Source organism: Phyllostomus hastatus, unplaced genomic scaffold (assembly GCF_019186645.2).
Source record: "Phyllostomus hastatus isolate PE091 unplaced genomic scaffold, TTU_PhHast_1.1 phas_scaffold_11, whole genome shotgun sequence".
Lineage (NCBI taxonomy): Eukaryota > Metazoa > Chordata > Mammalia > Chiroptera > Phyllostomidae > Phyllostomus > Phyllostomus hastatus.
In genome coordinates this window covers 1,794,972-1,807,203 of record NW_025334005.1, presented here as the reverse complement: position 1 = coordinate 1,807,203, position 12,232 = coordinate 1,794,972, and the positions used below count along the sequence as shown (strand labels likewise).

The window sequence follows — 12,232 nt, the reverse complement described above, 5'->3', positions numbered from 1 at the left end:
AGCCACATGGAGCTGGTGGCTCCTGTACTGGATAGCGCAGCTCTGCACCCAGGATCTCAAACCCCCACCCCCACCCCCACCCCAGGGGGCCACGGGCGCCGATGAGAGGCCCGATGTCACCCGGAGACGCACAAGGTACACTCATGTACACACACCCTTCCGAGCCCGGGAGTAACGCTCTTTGCCCACTCCATTTCCAGGCACCTGACCCTAAAATTTCTGCCATACACTGTATTAGGGTGGTCTATGAGAGGGCCTATGAGAGGACATATTTCGTCTGGGAGAAAAGGTAGGAACAGGCACTGGAGGAAAGAAGATATAACCACACTTCTCTCCCTTTCACACGTGGCTGCTATTCGTCCTCATGGGGCTCGGCGGCACGACTTTCATTTAAGCCGACACATACGTGTATTTTTTAAGCAGGTGGTGTGCTAGCAAGTTTCCACCCATCAACTTCCTAGGATCACGAAGCAAGGGTCGTGCCTGACCTCTCCTCTAGGCCAGCGACGGACTGACTCTGGAAGCCGGCTCCCCGTCCTGGCCTCCCCAGCCTTCCTAGCCCTGTCATTAAGCGGACACCAGGCTCAATGAAAGACAAAGCACTCGGCTTAGAGACAGAAGCTGGTTCAACTCAGACTTCTAATTGCACACGACAGGGGTGGGAATGAAGAACAGCCAGCAGACCCTGGTCCTGGGCGAGGGCACGGGCCCCGCACTGGCTCCTCCACAGCGAGCTCCGGTTTCAGCCCTTCCCACGACTTTCTTAGCACTCCAACAGTAACTTAAGAGAGAATTTAAATAAAGTAACTTCATGAGTTTATACTAGTATAATAGTTACCACTCTTTCGTTGCTACTATCTTGGCTCCATTTTGTTCGGAAGAGTATCTGTTGCAGGGTAGTATTTCAAATCCACTGTCAGTTGCAAACATTCTCAAGTAAATGAACACCTGAAACAGAAAACATTCAACATTAAGTTTACATTGTTTATTCTGTTAGACGTTCTTGGAATTAAAAAGCAAACCACAACCAACAACATAAAAACATTTAAGATCCTCAAATAACAAATTTTGTTGGTATTTTAAAATTTCACATATGTGAGTACCTAATGGCTTGGCTATGTTATTCTAATAGTTCACAAAGAACTTAACTTCTACATGATAAAGTTTCCTCTTTGTATAGTCACACAAATAATCTTATATATTACTGGATCTTCATAAGATTAGTTTTACAAAAAACTTATTTATTTATATTTGGGGGGAGAGGGAGAGAAACTCTGATGTGAGAAACATCTCACATGTGCCCTGACAGACGCCCAAACCCACAACCCGGGCACGTGCCCGGCCGGAAATTGCACCAGTGACCTTTCGCCCTGCAGGATGATGCCCAACCAACGAACCACGCTGGTCAGGGCCAAAACATAGATTTCAAGTTTCAGTGTTCACCAGAATTTAGGCTTTAGTTTCCTTCACTCTTATCCAAACAGATAAATAGTATTAATCTTACTAATAAACCTACATGTTCCTTGAATAATTTCTCCTGCATTTTGTTCTTGTTGAGAAAATAGTGCCGTGCCCATTCGCCTGAAGTCAAACATTTGAAAGCTTTCTCCAAGTGCTCATCTTTCTTAAAACGTTCAATTACTTCCTTTAGTTCTTCTTGCCTTCCTTTAATAGGCCGAAATCTGGAAAAAAAAATCAAGACAATAACCCCAGTTACCTACCATCATCCTTGGGACACTGTTAAGAGATCTTGAGAAAGCGATAATTAACCTAAAAACTGCCAGACATTACAAAAGAGATCAATAATCTTGATAATTACTATGCAAGTAATATCGGTCACCAGGAAATACAACTTCTCTTTCTTCAAACTTCATTTTAATATTTTAATTTCACTGTTTTCTCATTAACTGCTGACTCAAGCGAATGCGCACTGATTCAGGCTTGTACTAGTCATCTACTATGGAGGGTACAAGGTGAAAGACCTACAATAGCACTTGTCTAATCGTGTTAGAATGACAACATTTTTTAACAAACATGCAGAATCAAGCCAGAAGAGCGCCAGGCAATGAGCTTCAGAAGAATGAGAAGCAAACAAAATCACGCCGCTAATGAAACATTCTCTGCGTACAGTTAGAGAATGTACCCCACACCAAGCACCCCAGCAGGCCTCGAGACCACCCGGGTTTCCGACACCGGGTCAGACCGCTCCCTGGCCGCAGCGTTCAGAGGACGTGGACAGCAACCACGCGGCCCCAGCAGCGGTGCCGCTGTGCGGGCGGGGCCAGCAAACACTGCTGACACGGAACTGTAAAAAGCTTCTAGTGTAAACCAACTGTAACGACTTCAGAATACTGTCTTTCCAGTCATAAAATAACACATGACGGACACAATCATGGTCCAAGTAAAACTTAAGTTTCCAGGCCCCTCTTTCTAGAGCTGTGTTCTCATAAAACACGTACTATAATTAAAGGTACTTGGATCTTAATTAAAAAATGTTTGCTCATGTCAGTTTCATTTGGTTTATTTTCCCAAATTAAGTTTTTTTAAAAAATCCAACCAAAAAAGGAACTGCAGCCTGCTATTAAAAAAGATAAGTTAAAAAAATATTAATGGCCAAGGAGAAAAACATTTGAACTATGCCTCTTAACTCTTAAGAATTAAAATTGCATACCTCATAAATGTGAAAATGCTAAAGCTGAGATAAAATCTAGCATAAACTCCAGGAAAGTAAGCATTCAAGCAGAATTTTTCTTCTAGATAAGCTATCATAAATGTATTTGTAACATTTCAGTAAGATTTTAAGTCACAACATTTCACCAAGGATTATTAACTAGGTGCTGTGCACACAGGTGGTATGGTGAAAAACAGAAGAGACAGACTGGCCACTGCTCTCTTAAAAAAATGTATCAATTGATTTTAGAGAAGGAGGAAGGGGGGGAGAAGGGAGGGGGGAGGAAGGGAGAGAGGGAGGGAGGGAGACAGACATCAATTTTTGTTCCACCTATCTACGCATTCACTGGTTGGTTCTAATGTGTGCCCTGACCAAGGATAGAACCGGCAACCTTGGTGTATTGGGACGATGCCCTAACCAACAACTGAGCACCTGGCCAGGGATGGCCAAACCTCTTAAATGAAATATTTAATTTGGACTAAAAGACATACACATGCATCAAACAGTTAAGCAAGGCCTCGATATGCAAATGTATGTTAATATGGTACAAACTACTCTGCTATAGCGCACTTAAAGTATGGAAATTATAACTGAAGTGAAGATTTGTTTGGGAAGGGGTCTGCGGTTGGGACTGTTATGGGCAGTGAGGCGAGCTGTGACTTCGGCTTTCTAGAATATTACTGTAGGCAGGAAAGAATCAAAGGAGGGCAGGCGAAGTGAGAGGGCACTTAGGCAGAGGAGCCTCCTTTCGGCGAGAGGAACGGGGAACGGGCTGCGGGCTCCAGCGCGGCGACAGTAAAGCCCTGGAACGGGAAGAGGGGTCTCTGGGGGACTTCAGACTCGTTCCCGCATGCTGACGCCGCTGGGGACTTACTAGCCTCCGACTCCAGTTGCGGTAAGTCCTCACAACTACTGAGCAGAACCATGTGAAAGTTTGAACACACCCCAGAGATACCACATGAAGAAATGACAAGGCCTTATTTTATTCCATTTTCAGTTAATTAGCACACCCGCCGGACAGACCGCTGAGCAGAAACCCTGTAAACAACCGGAATGTCTTTAACTAGGACTGTCAGGATGTGGTGTTGGAGAAACACCACTAAAATAATCTAAGAATTTGCAGAATTGTGAAAGTATCCGAACTTCCACAGTTGTAACATTAAGTTACTTGCAGATATCCCAAGTGATTTTGTCAAGACTGAGTTTCTTAAACCCTCCCTGCTGAGAGCCCGCACAGGGATCATTTGCATATGAAGGGCAGAGAAGACAGCCAAGCAGTGTCAGCTAAGGCATGCCACTTCACACAACGCGACAGGGCATGGCGGGGAAAGGAGAGCCCACGTTTTGTGCAGTGAACAGAAAAGCAATACTTCATTTGAGCAAATACAATGTACAATCCACGATGTTAGTGGCAGGGCTGCAAATGACAAAAAGAGCGAAGCAATCTCGGTATGTCCAACGTGGAACTGACCAGTGGTGACTCACTGTTTTAAAATAATCACATGGCTCAACACACTAGCAAGCAAGTCAGAGTCAGGGCTAAATTCACACAGAGCTTTAAGAACACGGTGGAAACACAGGGCAGAGACGTGGACCAGACACAGGCTCCTCCTACAGGCACGGTGAGTGCTCTCCACTTCCTGGAACTTGCCCCTCCGATCTGCAAACTCCTTTCAGCTTTGTTTATTCTTTGTTCTCGATGCCAATTTATATGCCAAAACCGACACAAAATAATGAACTCCTGGCTAACGCTCTCTGCCTTCCACCTTCCCTGTGCTCACTTTTGTTTCTGCCTTCCTGACTTCTATCAGCTCAAGCAAAAACAAAATCCCCCAAAATGCTACTTGCTACCCACTAGCAAGAACCTCCATTTCAGGGGGAAAAGGCAAAAAACTGTACTTGAACAACAATTGAAAAAAAAGCCCTGGCTGGTGTGGCTCAGTGGATTGAGTGCAGCCTGCAAACCAGGGGGTCGCCAGTTCGATTCCCAGTCAGGGCACATGCCTGGGTTGTGGGCCAGGTCCCTAGTGGGGACCACATGAGAGGCAACCACATACTGATGTTTCTCTCCCTCTTTCTCCCTTTCCTCCCCCCTCTCTGAAAAATACATAAACAAATCTTTAAAGAAAACGGTTTTTTTAAAGAAAAAAGTAGAATAGTTGAAATTAAGACCCTCCTTAAAAAAAAAAAAGAACCTCTATTTCACTTAAAATATAACTGATTATCAAAACTTCCCATCACAGTTGGTTGCTATAGGCATGAAATGACTGGCAAAGAAAGAAGAAAATGGTTCTGGGTGTAGATGGCTGTTTTCAATAATCCTACAAAAAATTACATCAAAATCACCTGGCTGATAGTTCAAGTCAAATCCCATTACAACAAATATTGTGGGGAAATAAAAATTTTGTAAGAACATAAGATTGTTATAATTATTAGGGCCAGAGCAAACGGCACTAAAGACCTCAGACAAAATTAAAATAATTTTCTTTTTTAAAAAAATATTTAGTTTTAGAGAGAGGGGAGACGGAGGGAGAAACATCAGTGTGTGAGAGAAACACTGATGGCTGCCTCCTGCACACCCACCACTGGGGACCCGGCCTGCAACCCAGGCCTGTGACCTGGCCATTTTGATTCACAGGCTGGCGCTCAATCCACTGAGTGACACCAGCCAGGACATAAAATAATTTTCTATTATTGAGTAGAAAGACACCCCCTGCCCTCTCCTTAATCCCAATCACTCTGAATCTCCCACACAAACTATACAAAGCTGTCCTTACACCATGCTTCTTAAAGCTAGAAGGAAATTTAGACCATCAAACACAGCCCTCTGGTTCCATAAATGAGGAAAGAAGGCTCACAAGGCTAATGAAGGGAAGCCTTTCGCCAGCCTGCTCTTGGGTGGACTCGGAGGGCCCTCTGGTGGCGTTTGACATTAGAACAGGATCTGACTTGCATCTGCCATGGAACACCAGCCTGGAGCCCAGCCAGGCGCTGGTGGTATTCTGACAATACCGTGAAAAGTAATACACACTTTTAAGTGTGGCCTTTGGGGGTGAGCTGGAGTGGCAGGGAGGCAAGAAAAACAGGCATCTGGTATTTCCAAGTAAGTAGGACCCCCCTCCCTCTTTAACAAAAAATTTGCTACTTTCAATAAATATTTTTTGACCTGGCTGGTGTGGCTCAATGGATTGAGCACTGCCCTGCGAACCAGAGGGTCGCCGGTTTGATTCCCAGTCAGGTCACATGCCTGGGTTGCAGGCCAGGTCCCCAGTAGGGGGCACTCAAGAGGCAACCATACATTGATGTTTCTCTCCCTCTTTCTCCCTCACCTCTCTGAAAATAAAAAAAATAATAATAATGTTGTTCAAGTATAGTTGTCTCCATTTTCTCCCTACTACTCCCCAGCCCACTAAAAAAATTTTTTACAGCAGCTATTGATCAGAGTTGTGGGAGGAGAAAAAGAAATATTTGTTTGTTTGTTTTTAAAGATTTTAAAGTAGAAAGAAAATCCCTGGCTGGTGTGACTCAGTGGACTGAGCACCGGCCTGCAAACCAAAGGGTCACAGGTCTGATTCTCAGTCAGGGCACAGGCCTGGGTTGCAGGCCAGGTCCCCAGTAGGGTGTGTGCAAGAGGCAACCACACACTGATGTTTCTCTCTCTTTGTCCTTCCCTTCCCATCTGTCTAAAAATAAATAAACCAAAAATTAAAAAGTAGTTAAAAGAAATGTCATTTACAATCATTCACTATTAAAAGGCACAGAAAAAAATATGAATTCACACCCCACACACCTGTTCCCCACTCTTTCCAGAGACTGACTTCCCAGGTTTTCTTGCTATTTGGTTTTTCTGTTTCCAAACCCAAGAGACCACTGTGGCATGGAGGAAGGGTTGTAGATTTGTATCAGCTGCACTACTGTCCCTTCCACTAGCATGTACAACCAAGAGCTGACTGGAGGAAGGGAGGACGGGAAGGGAGGGGCAGAAAAAAGGGAGCAATGGAAGGGGACAGGAAGAGAAAAATGTTCAAATACTTTAAGATATAAAATAAGGAAACCACGAGGCAACACTGTGAACACATTTCCCCCTTTGATTCAGAAAGGTCAACGGCAAGCTGAGGGCTGGGCAGGTGCTGGGAGGCGGCAGCAGCGGCGTGCTACAGCCGCAGCTCTTCGTGCCTTCGCCACCTGGAAACAGACAACAACCAGAAACACACCTGGCTGAGTCCCGCACCCAGCGCTCAGCTGATCCCAGGGAGTGACTCCCAATCTTTGCATGAAAAGATTTCTTTTAAAATTACCCTGTTATGGAGTACAAGTGGTTTTTTAAAATACAGCTATGACTAAGACCAAACTATTTTAAAAAGTTCGAAAAATGGTCTAAAACTCATGTTCATGCTGACACCTCCAACACTTAACATAAAAGAACATCATGAAGGCTGCGACAGGTTAGCGGCATCTTGTTACTGTTTGTAATGCACTCTACCTACCTCACAGGGTGGTTGTGAGGAAAACTGTCAGATTTTGAAAAATGCCTTGAGCTCCTCGAAGGAAAGGCGCTATATAAATGCAAAAACAAACAACAATGAAAAACTATTTGTACAATCTGTACTTGCAATCTCTAAACAGACTTACAGTATTAGCTGCAGCAGAAACCCTTAAAACACTGAAATCCCAGAACCCCACGACGCCGCGGGCAGTCTCAGCACGGTGAACGCCAGGACGCACTCCCCTCCCCCGTGACATCATTCTACCCTCGTTACGGGGAGTCAGAGGGCCTAAGAACCTCTGCAGGCTTTCTGGTCAAGCACTTGATTTCAAAGTGGCATTTGCAGTGGTTTATAAATTCACACCCAACACGGACGTGCATAATCAAATCCGTAAGTGAAATGAGATGAGATGGCTGCCGAGGGGGGAGGACGAGGAAGGACTGCGCACCTGACGTGCAGGCCAGCAAAGCCCAGAGGGGCTCCGAAGAAAAAGTGCCCTGAGACGAGACGACTCCGTGTGTCTCTGCAACGTTATTCCCACTCTGCTCACCAGAGACCCCCCGGCTCCCCACGACACTGTCAGATCTTGGGGTTCTGGAGCCTGAACAAGGGGCACCCGCCCTGGCTTTGCAACACCCACTGCCCTACTCTGATTTTTTAAAAAGCAGAGGTATTACTAATACCTCTCTTCTCCGGCTAAAAGGAAAAATTTAAGTTTCATAACTGACAAGTCAACGAGGTCTAAGTATTTCCCAACAGACTGAAATTACTGTTTTGTTTACACTATTTCTAGGTATTCATGCTATAACTCTGACCTACTTGTTAGTCAATTAGGGATATTTTAAGATTAAAACATGAGTACTCATAATATAGCTAGTTTAGGAAATTCTCAAATTATTAAACTTTTCTGTTTCTCAACACAGTACACTGAAAGAAGCTGAAAGGAGGGGAAGAAAGTATAAAAAAGAGAAACTAACAACTGACAGTCAAATTACAGATGTACAAACCTGAGAACAAAGAGACCATTGGACAAGTACTAGCCTGGAGTATAAACACACAAGCTCTAATCCTACTTTCCAGTCACTTCATTTGCATCCCAAAGACAGAGAAGTCTACAAGCTAACAATTTTAGAGATATTTATGGTTTATTCAAATAAACCACTATAGATTTTCCATAAAATAGTATCTTTGAACATGATATAAGCCAACATTCTGGTCAATTCGTGCTCAAAAGATGAACTAGAATGGATACAGTTTTATTTTCAAGTATGTCCGCTGCATGTTTAACCAGGTTGAACCAGTTTTCATTTTAGATCCTTCAATTTCTATTCACAAAAATTTTTATGCACTGAATACATTTTAATTGAGGGTACCTAGATACAGTAACATTCTGAGTTTTAATATTGGTGTGGCAATCCTAAACTTTACCATTTAAAGACACACGTTTTTAAGTGAGCCCCAAGAAACTACTGGTAAAGCGCTTCTAATCCACTGCTCACGCCTCGAGGAGGTGCGGCAGCCTGGCGCATGGGACCCTGCTCCTGAGAGCGTGGTCCGGGCGTGTCAGGAACGGAGGCTCCCAGGCCTCTCCCAAAGCTGAGTGTGCACCCTAACAAGATTCCCCAGGTGACTCCTAGAAACTAGGAGAAGCAGTTGTCTAAGAGGATTTTTATAGAAAACAGGAGTTACTTCCCGTAGCAGAAGATAGTAACAGGCGACCACCCTTCATCCTCTGGAACAAAGCGTGCAGATACTGAACACGCCGATTTCTTTCCTCAGCCACTAAAAACGTTTTGTAATTTTGATGGAACGCTTTCTAAAATGGTTTATATGCTTCCATATTTCAGTATACATAAGGCTTAATGAACATAATCTCTTTCTTGATGAGTCCAGGTCATAATTAGGGGCCTGTGTGGTAATATCTTGAATGCCATTAGAATGTCTGTGAATCAGCGATTCACATTTCTTAGGATAAAATAAGGCCGAAAGGGTGCCTCACAGGCTACCAGGACCCTCCAGAGCATGAGCCTTGGTCCCGCATGTTCCCTGGGGGGACAGGGAAGCGGACTGAAAACAAGGCAAACGAGACTTCACTTGCACACAAGGGCATCCGACTCTGCGGGCTCGCAGGGCACAGCCACCGGCCTGCCTGGTCAGAAACTGTGGGCGCTCGCCCCTCTGGAGAAAGGGAGCCGTTTAAAGGGCCTCCCAAGCCTATCCCCGCTCCTCCCTTCATTTTAGTAAGTAAGGACACGGGGTGACAAGAGATGACACAGAAATACCAAAGGCACATTTTTACCCAAATTTCTTCTTTCTGGATTTAGAATGTACTGATAAATGCTAACACAGTATCTTGCTTTAATTCTAGCAAGAAACAGAATTAAAAGGGAAAATGATGAACACAAGATTTTCCCCTAATCACTTTTACTCACCAATTCCTGCTGAATAAAATTACTCAACTAATTACCAACGAGGGCCCACCTGGCGATCAAGTCCCCCAGGGCCAGTCACTGGCACCGGAGCTACTGAACACCAGAGCTAGGATGGCAGGGGTAAGAGTGGACATTGGCCCAGAACTCGCTCTACATTCTAAATCCCTGTGCTTTTCCCACCAGACTTGGAAACCCTCTGCCATGGAATTTGAGAGATAAAATTTAAGGGAATTAAAACAGAGAAATTCAAAGGATGACAAATTTCAAGAGCAATAGAGTGACAGTTTATGTAGATGACGCCTGATACTCAATAAAGCACTTGTACAGCTAATTTCTCATCTGCACACTGCAGGTAAGCACACATCTTTAAAATCATTCACTCTTACTTAGCTGAATCCTACCTAGCTGAATCCTTAGCTGCATCTCAAATATTAAAACAGATGGCAGAATTACCTATGTACAGAAGCAATTATTCAAGTTTTTAATAAAGCCATGAAAAAAACTAACGCAACCTACTTTTAGCAGGGGAAAAACCCATATACATTTTTAAGGTTTTATAGGATGCCTGTTAAGATTTTTCTTTTGGCTAATTATCATCAGTGTTTAAAATAGGATATAGAGGTGGTCCCCCAGCCTTATATATATTTTAACAGAAATATCCTGAGATAAAACAAGAACACAGAGTTAAAACTGACAAGACTTTCATAAGCTTTCGTTGCTTTTCTTAGCTCACATACAGAAAAATCTTTCTGTAGGAAAGAACTTTCCTTTAACATTACTTTAAAATTTTGACTGAAAGTAAAATTAGCCATCTCTTTCCTTAAATTCAACATCATCTGTTTCATTCAGGACAAAGGCTTAAAATTACCTAGTATTCATTTTGTGTGTTTGAAAACCTAAATAGGGATCAAGAACCAAACTGGTCGCTAGGTCATCATTTTCACAGAGTTCCTTGGCGGACATTCCAGAAGATGGTACATATCGACTCTGTCCCTCGAATCCTGAATTACCATTACCTGTGAAAAGAGAAAGAAAAAGTAACTTAAACTGAAAGCTACTAAAATCTACCGTAAAATAACCGTTGCCCGTTCAAGCTAATCATCAAGAACTGAAATGATCTCAATCGACTTTAAGAGCGGAGGGTGGAGTACTAGTTGAATGAGCACAAAACCAAGCGCAGTAAACTAGCCCACCACTGAGTGTTCTGGTTAGCAGCCAGTACCAGCTTTCCCAAGGGGAGGATGAGCCTCTGGCTCCGATGCCTTGCCCCTCTCACGAGGAGGTGAGAAACAGGGAAGGTAGATGTTCGTTAAGGAAGCAAGAGAGCACCAAAGGTCGTTAGAGACAGGGCTGGGCCAAGAAGGAGCATAAGATACTCTCTGCAGCGAGTGCCAGGAGGGTAGAAGGTAAGGACCAAAAGGAGTCGAGAGGAGCTGACTCCATCTTCCTGCCTTTGGTCTGATGAGTGATTACTACCTCCCTTTTGCTGGTAACAGGCCCAGAGGTTAAGAAACTTGCCCATCATTACAGATGTAGGTAGTAGAGGTGGGGAAAGAAGAGAAGAGAGAATGCAGGCCTATTTCCAACTGACCTCTCTTTAGAAAATTGAGTGATTGGATAAAAACAGGAAAGGTGACTCAAGTTCTTGGGTTTAATTGTGGGAAAAAAATGTAAAAAGAGGAGAGGAAAACCAAATCTGTATGCACGAAGTTTCGTCAGTGTCGGGTGTCTTTGTCACTGATGGTCTCAGCAGCAGACAGCGACACCACCAGCGTAACTTTAAGCCTTGCAAAACAGGCCAAAAAGTTTGTTTCGTTTTCTTCCATAAGATGGCTGTAGTAGCACTCAGTTGTCTTTAAATTCATTCGAAACAATTTTGTTAGACTGTATTGTGACACCTGTGATATCAGCATGCATTTAAAAAAAGAACACCTGGCCCTGGCTGGTGTGGCTCAGTGGCTTGAGCACTGGCCTGTGAATCAAGGCATCGCTGGTTCGATTTCCAGTCAGGGTACATGCCTGGGTTACAGGCCAGGTCCCCAGTGGGGGGCACTCGAGAGGCAATCATGCATTGATATTTCTCTCCCTCTTTCCTTTCCCCTCTCTCTAAAAATAAATAAAATTTTCCCTGGCTGGTGTAGCTCAGTGGACTGAGCACGGGCTGTGAACCCAAGTGTCACAGGTTCGATTCCCAGTCAGGGTACATGCCTGGGTTGCAGGCCATGACCCCCAGCAACTGCACATTGATGTTTCTCTCTCTCTCTCTCTCTTCCTTCTCTCTCTAAAAATAAATAAATAAAATCTTTAAAAATGTTTCTTTAAAAAAAAATAAAAATAAATAAAACTTTTTAAAAAAGAACACCAAAATTGGTGAATTTTTGTATAGCCATTTTAATACTGAAGATGGACGAAAATATGCAACATTTTCAGCATATTATGCTTTATTATTTCAAGAAAGGTAAAAAACACAACTGAAATGCAAAAAAAGATTTGTGCAGTATACGGAAAAGGTGCTGTGACTGATCAAACATGTCAAAAGTGGTTTGTGAAGTTTCATGCTGGAGATTTCTCGCTCGATGATGCTCCATGGTCAGGTAGACCAGTTGAAGTTGACAGTGATCAAACAGAAACATTCACTGAGA

The 12,232-nt window shown here is 43.6% G+C and overlaps 1 protein-coding gene across 6 annotated transcripts in view; it reads right to left on the bottom strand.

The window, feature by feature from the left end:
* KMT5B (lysine methyltransferase 5B) overlaps positions 1-12,232 on the bottom strand; it is a 49,988-nt gene that overhangs the window by 16,305 nt on the left and 21,451 nt on the right. For 5 of the 6 annotated variants that reach the window (XM_045854814.1, XM_045854809.1, XM_045854815.1 and 2 more), the window contains 4 exons: positions 10,459-10,606; positions 7,159-7,227; positions 1,517-1,682; positions 839-948 (listed from right to left, as the gene is read on the bottom strand). In XM_045854814.1, coding sequence (XP_045710770.1) covers positions 839-948; positions 1,517-1,682; positions 7,159-7,227; positions 10,459-10,553 — 440 coding nt within the window. In that variant the 5' untranslated portion in view covers positions 10,554-10,606. The remainder of the gene's footprint in view (positions 1-838; positions 949-1,516; positions 1,683-7,158; positions 7,228-10,458; positions 10,607-12,232) is intronic. The other variant, XM_045854813.1, reaches the window with a different exon arrangement.